Source organism: Canis lupus, chromosome 2 (assembly GCF_048164855.1).
Source record: "Canis lupus baileyi chromosome 2, mCanLup2.hap1, whole genome shotgun sequence".
Taxonomy (NCBI): domain Eukaryota; kingdom Metazoa; phylum Chordata; class Mammalia; order Carnivora; family Canidae; genus Canis; species Canis lupus.
The window spans coordinates 26,455,863-26,469,584 of record NC_132839.1 but is presented as its reverse complement, the minus strand read 5'-3'; the positions used below and the strand labels follow the sequence as shown (position 1 = coordinate 26,469,584).

Sequence of the window (13,722 nt, the reverse complement as noted above, 5' to 3'; positions counted from 1 at the left end):
TTATGGTTTGTCTCCCTCTCGGATTTTGTCTTGTTTATTTTTTCCTCTCTTCCTCTATGATCCTCTGTTTTGTCTCTTAAATTCCACATATGAGTGAGATCTTTCTCTGATTGACTTATTTCCCTTAGAATAATAGAGTGGAAGGAAAGTTTTAATGGATTTTCCTATTTCAGGCTTCCTAGTGCAGTGTTACTTTTTCTTTCATGGGTTGGGTCTTTATTTTACTTTATTTGTTTTATTTAATTTTTACAAGGAAAAACAGTATATGGCCATTGTAAAACTCTGATATACTTAAGTATATAAAATGCAGGTGAAAATAGTTTCTTCCCTTTCCTCTGATTCAGGTCTGTAGTTTGTTTTCTATGTACATAAATATATGAATGAATATTTATAATATATTTACATAAATGGGATCCTTGTTCTGTAACTTACCTTTTCCACCTAACATATCATAGTATCTTTCTTTGTGAGCACATATAGAAATATCTCATTATTTCTGATGGTTGCATAGTATTCCATTGTATGGATGATTTACATTTGTTTACTGGAGCCCCTATTGATGAAGAATTAATTCCTTGGTTATTCTCATAGTTATCCTTGTAACTTTAAACAATGTACTTCTACTTACCAGTTTCTCATCTTTGGACAATAGTGATTGAATCCTGCTGTGATAGATGAGGAATTAATGTGCTTATACTATCTCCCACATTCCTTCTTGTTCTTCTGATTTTTATTTTATTTTATTATTTTTTTAAAAGATTTTATTTATTCATGAGAGACACAGAGAGAGGCAGAGACATAGGCAGAGGGAGAAGCAGGCTCCCTGTGGGGAGCATGATGTGGAACTTGATCCAGGATCCCAGGATCATGAACTGTGACAAAGGCTCAATCACTGAGCCACCTAGGAGTCCCCATTCTTCTGATTTTAAAATTAATTATATTACTATTTTTATATCATCAAGATTTATGATATTTAGATTTTGTTCATTAATTATAATTATTTCTTTGTGCTTTGTTTATAGATTGATTAGAAATTTAAATCTAATAAAAGTTTATTTGTGTGCTAAGGTAAAAAGATTCATTGCTGGACTAAGTATTGTGATAGAAGATAGTATAATCGTCCGATATGCTACTGCTGTGGAGAGAATGTTTCAGTCAAAATCCTACAGATTCTCATTTCGTTTCATACCACAGCCAGGCCAAGAAAGCTCTTTTAATTGGGAAGAGTCAGAGAGCCTCCAGTCAAGGGCCAGTGGTTACAGTGTTTTTGTGTGGTTTAATTTCCAGCCAATGAACAGATGTGTTCAGTAGGCATTCACACAGTAGGTCACACAGATAAAAGCAATAATTATGGATTGTGTCATGTAAATGGTGAAGCAAGGGGGTATCAGCCTTAATTGGATGGGACCCAGTCAGAAGATTTAATTTTTTCTCAAAAGGACAGCCCCAGCTTCCTCAACTGAAGCTGAGCTGCATCTCCATTCCTTTCCCCTAGAAAGTTTTGAAATAAGTGTGGGCTATTTAATAAATGACTGTTGTGTTTTTTAAACTCCAAAATACTATAAGACTAGGGAAGATTAGAGATGTACAAAGCTCTTTTTCAAAGGTGAAGTATGTTATACCCTCTCTTTTCCTTTTGGTTTCTTGAGTTTTTGGTCTTTTGAATTTTTACCTGAGTTACTCATGGATTACTTTGACTGGATATTGACTCAATGGCATTAGAGTCAGCCATGGCCTGGATCTACATGCATTGGAAGGTGTAACTGGGTTCAGAAATTGAAACTGCAGTTAGTGAGATTGCGTGGGTGTTAAGAGTGGGCAAGAGGAGAGGACACACTAGCATATTTAGAATTGTGTTCTGGAGGATCTCTAAATCCTTAACAATTATTTTCCTATGCTATCTGACTTTGGCTTTTAAAAAAATAGACAGATATTAGTTTAATGTCTGATCTACCCAGTGTAATCTTTGCTTTTCAGCAGCAGTGTTCACTTTCTTTTTTTCACCCCTAAGATTAATCAGCTATGGGCAGCTGCTGGTAGTATTGATTTGATCTCTTATGGAGGGAAAGAGTAATCACTCAAGATCTGTGGCCTAGGTTTGGCCTCTTCCTCAGGGTTCCACTGACCCTGAACGTCATGTTGTTTCATCAGTGTTGGCAGTGACCTAGAAACTTCTGCTTGTCATAATTCCTCCCCAACAGCCTTGCCAAGCCCTGCATGCAGCTGGTCATTCTGGGCAGTTAACTTGAGTTTAAGTACTATATGCAATATTTTATTGCAAGGTAGAGCTGAGGCCCTTAGATAAGCATCTATCTATCTATCTATCTATCTATCTATATCTATATATATATAATTTTAAATATTTTATTTATTTATTTGAGAGAGTGAGGGAGAGAGAGAACATGAAAGGAGGGAGTGGCAGAGGAAGAGGGAGAAGCAGACTCACCACTGAGCACAGAGCCTGATGTGGGGCTCGATCCCAGGACCCTGGGATCATGACCTGAGCCGAAGGTAGATGCTTGAGCCACCCAAGTGCCCCTATATATATATATTTTTAGATAGCAGTGTTTTTCTAGAGAAGATCATTAAACCCTTATTAAAATTCAATAATAGAAGCCCTATAATTGTTTGGATAGCTGGATTCCAACAGGCATAACAGCTATCTGGGTGGCATAGCCCATGGCAATTTGTGAGAAAGCAGACACACACTTGTTCTGTTAGGAAATCCTTAGATCTCCATCCAATACTCAGTCAGCACTACACTAGAAAATTTGGTTGTCTCTGTAGGGTTCTATATGGCTTCCAGGACATTTTTTCCCTAGAAGTTCAAAATTGGAATTTATTACAGCAGTGTGATAGCTTGGAGGCATATGTTCAAAGGGCAGTCAATGAAGTATTTCTTTAATATGAAGTGTTATTTATAGGCACAAAAGGGTTTGTACACTAAAAAAAATAAGTTTCCTTCCTAACTCTCCCACCTGCCTCACCTGGACCTTCAGAGGTTACCACTGATACCAGTGTTTTGGGTGTCCTTCCAGATATATTTATTTATTTATTTTTTCCAGATATATTTAATACACACACAGACATATACAATTATATTTAAATAAATGGTATCATAATATATATGTACACATACTATTCTGCACATTTTTTTCCCCTCAGTGGTCTTTGTTATTATTCCATATCAATACTTAGAGAACTTACTCATTTTTTTTTATGGCTGAATAACATTCCATTATTTGCATATACCATAATTTAACTTCATTGGTAGGTATTTAGGTTATTTCCAATCGAGTGCTATTAAAGCAATACTTTATACATATCATTGCATGAATTTTATTTCCTGCATGTACAGCTATATCTATAAGGTGCATTTCTGGGTGGAAGATATGTGCATTTTTAATTTGGTTAGTTATTGCCAACTTGTTCCCCAGAGAAGTTATATTAATTTAAACTACCCTGCCCATGGCAATGTATGACAGTGCCTGTGTATTTTTTTCTACATCTTTACCTACACACTTTATTTCATGCTTTTGGTCTTTGTCAATCTGACAGGTAAAAAATGGTATCACGTAGTTTTAATTTGCATTTTTCTTATGGGTAATGTTTTCTTATGTGTAAAATAGGTTTATTTTTATATGGTTAATATCCATATGTACTTCCTCTTTAGTGATCTGTTTATATCCTTTGCTCATTTTCCTGTTGAGCTGTTGGTCTTTTTAGTTTTTAAAGATTTTAATTATTTATTTGAGAGGGAGAGAGAAGGAGAATGAGCAGGGGGAGGAACAGAGGGAGAGAGAGAGAAGCAGACCACCTGCTGAGCAGGGAGTTTGAAGCAGTGCTTGATCCCAGGACCCTGGGATCATGACCTGAGCCAAAGGTAGCTGCTTAACTAACTTAGCCACGTAGGCACCCCTGTTGGTCTTTTTCTTACTGATTTACTGGAACTATTAATACATTGGGGGAAATTAAAACTATATATTGACAAAATTAGTCCTATGATATGGGCTACAAATGTATTTTTCATACTTTGATATTTATCTTTTGATTTTATGGTGTTAAGATTTTTTTCCATGATATAGAAATTATTATTATTATTTTATTATAACTGTGGGTTTTTATTTATTTTAAAAATATCCTTAAATACATACATAAATATAAATATGAAATTACATATATATCTTTATGTACACATTCATTCCAGTGTTTTCATCTAGCACATTGATGTTTTTGTTTTTCTCATTTAACTCTTTATTCCACATTTTGGTGTAATGTGAAGGATATTCTATGTAGATAACTTGAGTTTTGACTATGAGGCGGAAGTGTTCTTTTTTTCATTAGTGGTGTCTGGAGAACAACACCTGGACATTTTCTATTATTTCTCTTCTGCAGTGACAGAGTGAAGCAACCTGTGCTTAGTGGCGGATGGGCAGTAAGGAGCTCTGATGGCTAAAGTGTAGTTGGACATGGGGTGGTGACAGTTTTGAGTTGTTAATGACAGTTACAGAGGCTTGGGTCAAGGCTGGGCAAGTTGCCAGAAAGTGGAGTTTGAGGTGGTAGTAAAGACCACTTAAAAAGTTGTCTCGGTGCTGTCAAAATGAGAATTCGCTCAAGATGAGAATTCGCAGAAGCCAATTTTGCCTATGGAGAGCTCCAAGTGGGCCATGGTATTCCTGGAGGTTGGGAGTTGTTTGTGGCCATTTCTCCTAAGACAGCTACAGAATACTTACTTGGTTGACTGTTCTCAGAGTTTAAAATGGGAACTTCAGTGAATTAATTAAGTAAAGTAGTTCTCAACGCTGGTTGCTACATTGAAGTTTGCACTGTAGAAAGATTGTGATTTCACTGGTCTCAGCTAGGGCTGAGAACCACTGTTTAATGTAATCAGTTTGCCATACCTTTGAATCAGGGATTGCAGTGCATGTTGCCTCAGTGCTTCCAAATGTGCACACAAATCACCTGGGGTCCTGTTAAATACAGATTCTGATTCAGGAAGTCTGAGGAGGAGCTTGAGAGTCTGTGTGTCTAACAAGCTCCCAGGTGACATGGAGGCTGCTGGTCCCCAGACCACGCTTGAACAGCTTCAGTTTGTTACTCAGTGTGCAAAGCGTGGGCTTACACCACTCCCTGAGAGTCAGTAAGCATGTTTCTGCCATGATCCTGATTCTGGAAGAATTGCTGAGTGTGGTAGCAAGCGCTGGGTCAAGAGGCCTCCTTTCCACTTCCAGCACTTCCCCCAATTAGCTGTAAGACAAGTCTCTCAAAAGTACTTCAGTCCTTCACCCTCTTATCTCTAAAATGAGAGGGTTGAGCTGGATAAATTGCAAGATTTCTTTTGTTCCTACTTTTTCCTGTTCTGGTCTAGGGTATTTTCAGGGACCAGAGGCCAGGTTTTTATGTGGACCCTTTCTTCCCTATGGCCTGGAACCTAGGCCCTAACTTTGGAAACAAAACTAACATATGTTAAAAATTAAAGAAAACACTAAGTTGTAGTCTATCTTAAGTACAGAAAGAATGAGGGGAAGCTAGAGTTGAATGTCAACCAGAAAAGTTGGTCAAAATTTGAGTTAATTATCATTTATTGGGCTAGATGGACGGCAGTGCTAGCTCAGGAGGGCAGTTCTCATGCTTTTACGTTTGCTTGTTTCTACAAAAATAACCTTCCAACAGTGAAGAATAAAACATTTTTCTGCCTTAAATTAAAGCAGTGTAGGAGAAAGGCCTACTTCTGTGGAAGCAAATGTTTGAAAGGAAGCTAAAATGCTTTAAACTGTTATTTTTTCCCTATATTTAATTTTTCAAGGCTAATCTTGATGTTTGAGAGATTGATACCAAAAAGAAAATTACCATGACCAGATAGAGGCTGAATCAAAAGCCCTTGTGCATGATGCTACTTACACTAATAGTAGCATCATGAATTACCTAAAATAGAAATAAAATCCCTTAAATTATAAGTAATATTAAAAATGACATATCTGTCAATTCATTGGAAAAGAGATCAGATAATATATTTAAATTTTATAACAGAGGTGCATAGGAATTTCGGACTTAACCTCTTGATGTCAAAGGAGATGTATTTTGCCTTGTAATTAGGGTTTTACTAAATTATAGATGATCTCAAGGAGAGGTTGTCTGATCAGCACTCATGAAATAGAATAGTTACTCTCATTTGATGAATCAGATTCAGCACACACAGCTTAGTTTTAACTTTTCTCTGCATGTCTTAAGAGTACCTCCCCCCCCATACCTGGATTATTTTTAAATTGCAGACTGCTGGTACTTTTTGATTCACAATCACATACCATTTTGGATTTACTATATTTGGTAAAAATTTTTTATAATCAACTATTGATTATCTATTATAACAAGGGTGTTCATAAATACAATAGAAATCATGTTTGTTTATTTATTTATTCAAGTCAAACTATTTTATTGCTTAAGAGACTCCTTCCATGGTCATAGGAGGATACTGGAAAATCATACCTTGTTTTAAACTATTTAAACTATTTAGTTCCTGAGCTTGGGTGGCTCAGCAGCTGGGTGTGTGCCTTTGGCTCGGGGCATGACCCTGGGGTCCCGGGATTGAGTACTACATCAGGCTCTCTGCATGGAGCCTGCTTCTCCCTCTGCCTGTGTCTCTGCCTCTGTCTCTGTGTCTCTCATGAATAAATAAATAAAATCTTAAAAACAAAACCCTAATAACATAATATAGGGCATTTTATAGAAATATTATTTCAGTTGCAAGTGACAGGAAACCCAATCCAAATTGGGTGAAGCCAAGAAGGGGCTTTGGAGGCCAAGTAATTGAAAAATTTGAAGGTAGAACTAGCTTCAGGTATGGTTGGTATGAATAGTGTAATCAAGATCTCGTCTTTCCGCATTTCATGGTCTTACTTTCCTCTGCATGGCTTCATTCTCAGGTTCCATTTAATTATATGATGGCTGCCAACACTGCCAAGACTTTATCTTCCTGGTTCAATTCCAGTAGAAAAGAGAGTATCTTCCCACTCCCCTAACCAGAGTCCTTAACTGTGTTTCATTGGCCTTGAGTAGATTTTTTGCCCCTGCCCGAGTCTCTGAGGCTAGCAAGACTTATGTTCTTATTGGCCAGATCAGAGTCCTGTGATCGTTCTGAGTGTAGGGCAGCCATGTCCATACTTATAGGGGAGAAGGGAATGATTCCTTAGAAGAAAATTGGCTACTGTTCCAGAAGAAGGGGAAATAGATACCTGATGTAAAAAGTAACAATCACTACATATATCTTTGATTTAAGCCAATATTAAGTCATTTATGTCGTCCAAATGAAAATATTTCAGTGGTTGAGTGCCATCAGGGGCTGTGCTTGTGTTTGGTTGATGCAGAGCTAGAATTTAAAACAATAATTCCATCTACAAAATGTATAAGTTTAATGAAATAATAAAAGGAGATAGTATTGGGGTACCTGAGTGGCTCAATCAGCTGAGTGTGGGACTCTTGGTTTCTGCTTGGGTCATGTTCTTAGTGTCAGACATTGAACCTCCTATGGGCTCTACACTGGCACAGAGTCTGCTTGAGATTCTTTCCCTCCCTCTCTGCCCCTCCCCCTGCTTATGAGTGCATGTGCTTTCTCAAATAAATAAAAAAATATTTTTTTAAAGGTGATAGTTTTGGATACCTGATAGCTTACCTTACAGGGAGGAATGATACTTAAATATTTAGCCATCCATGGCAGTGGAATCAACCAATCAGAATAAGTTGGGTCCAGCCAAAAGAACTGGTGCTGATCAGGACCAACCAGCAAGGTTCTTTTATAGGAGGGCTGGTGGGATGTCCAGCTAACTGGGAGGCATTGTAAATATGCCACCAAGTTTATTGGAAAATATAGTTCCTGCATTACTTTCTTAGAGCTACCATAAGAAAGTACTATGAACTGAATGACTTAAATTTATTCTCTTCCTGTTCTGGAGGTTGGGAGTTGAAATTCAAGGTGTTTACAGGACCATGCTCCCTCTAAAGGCTCTAGAGAAGAACTTTTCTTTGCCCCTTCTAGCTTCTGGTGGTTGATGGCAATTGTTGGCATTTTTTGGCTTGTAGATATACCACTTCAGTCTGTGCCTCTGTCTTCCCATGGCCTTCTCCCCTGTGTATCTGTGTCTCTGTAGCCAAATTTTCCTCTTAAGAGGACACTAGTCATATTGGATGCAGAGTCTACCTTGTTCCAGTATGACCTCATCTTAACTTTAGTACATTTGCATAGACCCTGTTTCCCAAAAGGTCACATTCACAGGACAGGGATTATGAAGGGACATTATTTAACCTAGTACTGTTACTTAAAATCCAATGCTCTTACATAGTTGGCATGACACAATTTTTAAAAAATATTTATTTGTTAATTTTATTTTTTATTTATTTTTATTTTTTTTATTTGTTAATTTTAAAGAGGGGGGAGGGGCAGAGGGAGCAAGAGAGAAAGTCTTAAGCAGACTCTGAGCTGAGCACAGAGACTGACATGGGCTTGATCTCTCCACCCTGATATCATGACCTGAGCTGAAGCCAAGAGTCAGACACTTTGACTATGCTACCCAGGTGCTCCAGCATGACACAAATTAAAAAAAAAAAAAAAACCAATGTTAAAAGTCATTTACAAACACTGTAAATTTTTTCTTCCCTTATTGTGTTGTTAAAAACTGAGTTTTTAAATCTTAGTAAAAATATTTAAGTGAATTATGAATTATTTTAGTTGGAATGCTATTCTGTATTTTTGTTACTGCATCAGATTAAGTAATCACATCTTCCTTAATTACAGCTAAATTCTGTTAAAATGTGAGTGTTAGTGTGACAATTGGTGGAGAATTAATAATATTCATTGATAAGTGAGTACATGTATAAGGAGGTATTACATTTTTATACATGACTTTGTTGAATTCAACCAAGTTTTGCTTAAAAAAATGGAACTGATGATGATTAGATAAACATTATCCATTAGCATATTTAATTTTTTTAAATTTTTAAAAAGATTTTATTTATTTATTCATGACAGACAGAGAGAGAGACAGAGAGAGAGAGAGAGAGGCAGAGACACAGGCAGAGGGAGAAGCAGGCTCCATGCAGGGAACCCGACGTGGGACTCGATCCCGGACCCCAGGATCATGCCCTGGGCTGAAGGTGGCACTAAACCGCTGAGCCACTGGGGCTGCCCCCATTAGTGTATTTAAGAGCAAGTATAAGAAAGAGGTGAGAAGTACAACTGATAAAGGGCTTGGAAATTATATCTTCTAAGGAACATTTGAAAATGGTGGTAATTGTCTTCAAGTCTTTGAAGAATAACTTTATAGAGAAGAGTTTCGACTCTGGAGGGCAGAATTAAAACCAGTGAGTTAAAGTTAAAGAGAAACATTTCAGTGCAGAAATGTTTAATAAGATAATAAGATAATAAGATAAATAAATAAAAAAATAAAAAAATAAGATAATATTTTCTCTATGTACCATGCACCAAAACAGAGGTGGTGGTCATAAAAGGGAGTAAAGGAAAGGTTCCTGGACGTGCTTAGGCAGGTGCTGCATAATTACCTCCCTGTGATGTTGTAATGGAGATCTTGCCTTGAACAAGAAATTAAAGTGGAAGGTCCCTTCTAGCTTCAAGATCTGTTGCAAATCCTCTTTAAGTTTCTTTCTATATAGGCAATGAAATCAATATTAATATGTCACAAAATATTTTTATAAGTTTAAATGCTTTTTAGCAGCTACCAACTGCTAAAGTTTTGAACTATGACTTCTATGCTATGGACTGCTTAGAAGAAAAAGGAGGGGGGATATCTAAGAGAAGAGGAAATATTAGTAAGTGATAAAGGTAGGGGATTAAAATTTACATCCAATGAGAGCTTACTCTGTTCAGAGTTTATTGAATGGATTTATATATCCATATTATCTCCTATCATTTAATATACTTTTCTTTACTCAGCTTTAAATTTATGAGAAACTGTAGTTCTTAAAATGATGTTTTCTTAAGATAATTGGCATTTTCTTTTGTATTCTTTGTGTGGAACACAGGACTGTTCTGAAGGCTACATGTGCAAAACACATTTTCAAATTAAACCTGGGATGCCGATGTCACCTCCAGGAACATCTGCCCATGTACAGACATGTCTTCCCATGGAGGTAAGTGGTTTACTATATCATATTCTCCTTTTCAGTCTTTGTGAGTATAAATTAAACAGTTTTAATCTGTTAAATATGTATTTGAAAAACATAACTGGCATTGGATCCTGGGCCTGCTGTAGGGAGAGAATTGAACATCATGGGTTAGAAGGTATTTTCTTGTATAATATTGAAAGCAGAAATTGTGGTAAAGTTAAGATCCACTTTGAGTCTATGCAGACTGTGGATTAGAAGACCACAGATACCTTCTGTTGCCTGTTGATTTTTCCCCAGTGAGATCCTCCCAGGACAATACAGATCTGTCCCTCAGCTGATTAATACATGGCAGGAGACCTCTTTGCCTAGTCTGTCCTTAACTGTTTTCTCCCATGTCCTTTAAAATATGCTGGATCTAGGTCTCATTCCTTAGGGGACTTTAACCTTGACTTGAAAATCTTGCTATATTAAATTTTAATAAGGTGCTAATGGCTTAGTGGTTTTCTGGGATACTTTCAATTTTATTTTTATCAAAATGCAAATAGCCGTCTTATATTGCTATTGTTAATAAGAATTTTTATATATCCATGGCAAAAATAAACAATAAAGAAATACATAGAGTAAAAAAACCTCCCATATGTCCTTTAACTGGAGGCAGCCACTATTAATATTTTAGTAAATATACTTCTTCACATTTTCTTTTTTAAAAAAATATTTATTTATGTATTTATTTATTTATTTGAGGGACAGAGAGAGTGGAAGAGAGCACAAGCCAGGGAGAGAGAGAAGCAGGTTCCCCACCAAGCAGGCAGCCCTACTCTGGGTCATGACTTGAGCGAAGGCAGCTGCCTAACTGACTGAGCCATCCGGGTGCCCCAACACACATTTTCTATCATACACACACTCACATATTTTTTGTTTGTCCAATGAACAAGTCATGTATCATGGAGATCTTTCCATGTCAGTAAATGTAGGATTCCATAGTTCTTTTTAATTGGCTTCATTGTGTTTCATTCTGTGGCTATACCATAATTTTGTAGAGCCCATTCTGAAGTAAAATACTTCAGTAAGTAAAATGGGAGAGGGCACTTTTCTTGTGAAGGAAGAGCCCCTTTCCAGGACCTGTTAAAGTAGACCCATTTGCCAATCTAGCCCTAACCCTCCCTCTTCCCTGCCCATGTAGGATACTGGCCTAGAGATGACTCTTGCCAATGTGATTCAGTTTTTGCAAGTTATTCTTGAGGGTATTATGTTTGGTAATAAGCTAAGTGCCCCTGGGTGGGCACTCAAATCCTGATTACTGCTTCTTAGTTCAAATAACCAACATCAAATCTGAGGCTGAGCATGTTAGGAAGCTTTTAAATTCATTACATATTGACTTAAAAATGCACATGGAAATGGTGATTTAAAAGATGAATTACCAGTTTATGCCTAAAACGTTGGCAGAGATTTGAAAAGCACTAAAAAGTGGTGTTGACAGTGTGAGGGAACTGACACTTTCTGGTTGATGTTTTAACTTCACAGAGTATAAAGATGGGCACATACTATGAACAATTTATTCCAATTCTAGGAATTAACCTCATCAAATACAAATCTTTTCAACATTTTTCATTTTAAACATTTTCTAAAAAATTTCAAATATGGCCCCACATCAGGCTCCCTACTCCATGGGAAGCCTGCTTCTCCCTCTCCCTGCTACTCCCCCTGCTTTTGCTCTCTGTCAAATAAATAAATGAAATCTTAAAATTTTTTTTTCAAACATGAAAAAGTTGCGAAAGTTTTGCAGTCAATGTCCATATCCTCCTAGATTTTTTCATTAACACTTGCTGTGTTTGCTTTATTATATGTCTGTCCCTCTATTCATCTATTTTTACATCTTATTTTTTATTTTATTTTATTTTAAAGATTTTATTTATGTATTCATGAGAGACATGAGAGAGAGAGAGAGAGAGAGAGAGAGAGGCAGAGACACAGGCAGAGGGAGAAGCAGGCTCCATGCAGGGAGCCCGACGTGGGACTCGATCCCGGGTCTCCAGGATCACGCCCTGGGCCGAAGGTGGCGCTAAACCCCTGAGCCACCCGGGCTGCCCTACATCTTATTTTTTAATTCTTTTACCTCAAAGTAGATTGCAGACAAATACTCATAGAATAATTAGAAATGCATACAGAGATTTACCTGTAAGTACATTCATTTTAATATTATGTATACTAGGAAGAAATGGGAACTGCTGAGATGTATAATAATGGATTGGTTAATTATGGCACATTTTTATGATGGCATTTTTGATTCAGTATGCTTGGAATATGGCGTGAGAGTTTGCAGTTCTAACAAGTTCCCAAATGATGCTGCTGCTGCTGGCCCAGGGTCCCATTTTGAGAGCTACTGCATTGCTCTATGATTAGAATGCTTAGCATATTTGAGATGCTGCACAGCTGAGATGGTTAGTTAATATAATGTATGACAGAGTCGATATTGCAATAATCTTGGTGGGATGAGAGATGTCTCAGGTTGGGTTTGCCAGAAGCAGAGCCTATGATGGAGGTGCCTGTTCAAGTGTATTGTTAGGGATGAGCTTGTAGAAGAAAGAGAGTGACAGAAGCAGGATAGGACAAGAGATAAAAGCTAAAGAAGAATGTGGTCTCCGCTAGAAACCAGCTTGGGTCTGATCCCATGGGAAGGTCTGGAGCACAAAGGACACCCAGAATTAGTTCCACTTTGTGTCATTGGGATTGGTCTTTTGTACTCTGTGACAATTATTGACTTGTCCATCAACCATTGGATGAAGTGGAGTTGAACATAGCTTCCCAAGCAGGGTGGCTCCAGAGTTACTAAGTGACTCTGCTGTGTATTATCAGCTAATGATCAAAACAGCTAAGTGGGATGGGTGCACTGGCATTAAGGAGAGCTGGAATGGGTATCAGCAGTTGTCTACTGCCAAAGAGTAATGTGAGACCAACAAAAAGGGATCTACAGGGAAGTATATATTTAAGTTCTATATTTAGATCAAAGGAGGGAGACAGTACTGTTTTGGAAAATCTTTATTTTTCATAGATATATATCATTATGTTAACATGTATTTTATTTTATTTTTTTTTGTTTTTTTTTTGTTTTGTTTTTTTGTTTTTTTTTGTTTTGTATTTTTTTGTTTTTTGTTTTTGATGTTAACATGTATTTTAAATGAATTAATAAATATATTTTTAACAATTTTAGTTTTAATTGCTAATACAGTGAATGTCAATAGCTAGAACTCTCTAAAACAAGCTTGTTGGGAAAATGGGTTGAGACTAAAATGTTTGAGAACCATTGATCTAGATAAAGAAAATACATTATTATTATCATATGTGAAGAATACTAATAACTAGAAAATATAATAAATACACAAGTAAGAGTTGAAAATAATGAGTTTCTGAAGATAGAACTAGTTCCTGTTTGAAAATTTTTCTAGGTAGTTCTCTCTAATGTTTAGCATTGCCTAGAGTGAAATTGGTCAGTTTGCAAAATTGTATACTCCCTCCCCTTTCGTGATGATATTCAGCAACAGAGTGGATAACCCTCTTTCTGGAGCATCGAGTGGTCATTGCCTGAAATGCTTAGATGCTTAAAAC

General features: G+C 36.8%; 1 protein-coding gene across 17 annotated transcripts in view; it reads left to right on the top strand.

Annotated features, from left to right (window-relative positions):
* Positions 1 to 13,722, top strand: part of ATG10 (autophagy related 10) — a 223,133-nt gene that overhangs the window by 46,929 nt on the left and 162,482 nt on the right. For 16 of the 17 annotated variants that reach the window (XR_012015110.1, XR_012015115.1, XR_012015107.1 and 13 more), the window contains one exon: positions 10,033 to 10,140. Coding sequence is in view for 14 of the 17 variants with exons in the window: in XM_072793207.1 (XP_072649308.1) it covers positions 10,033 to 10,140 (108 nt within the window). In the remaining 3 variants the exon portion in view is untranslated. Of the gene's footprint in view, positions 1 to 9,020; positions 9,217 to 10,032; positions 10,141 to 13,722 lie in introns of those variants that run through there. The other variant, XM_072793262.1, reaches the window with a different exon arrangement.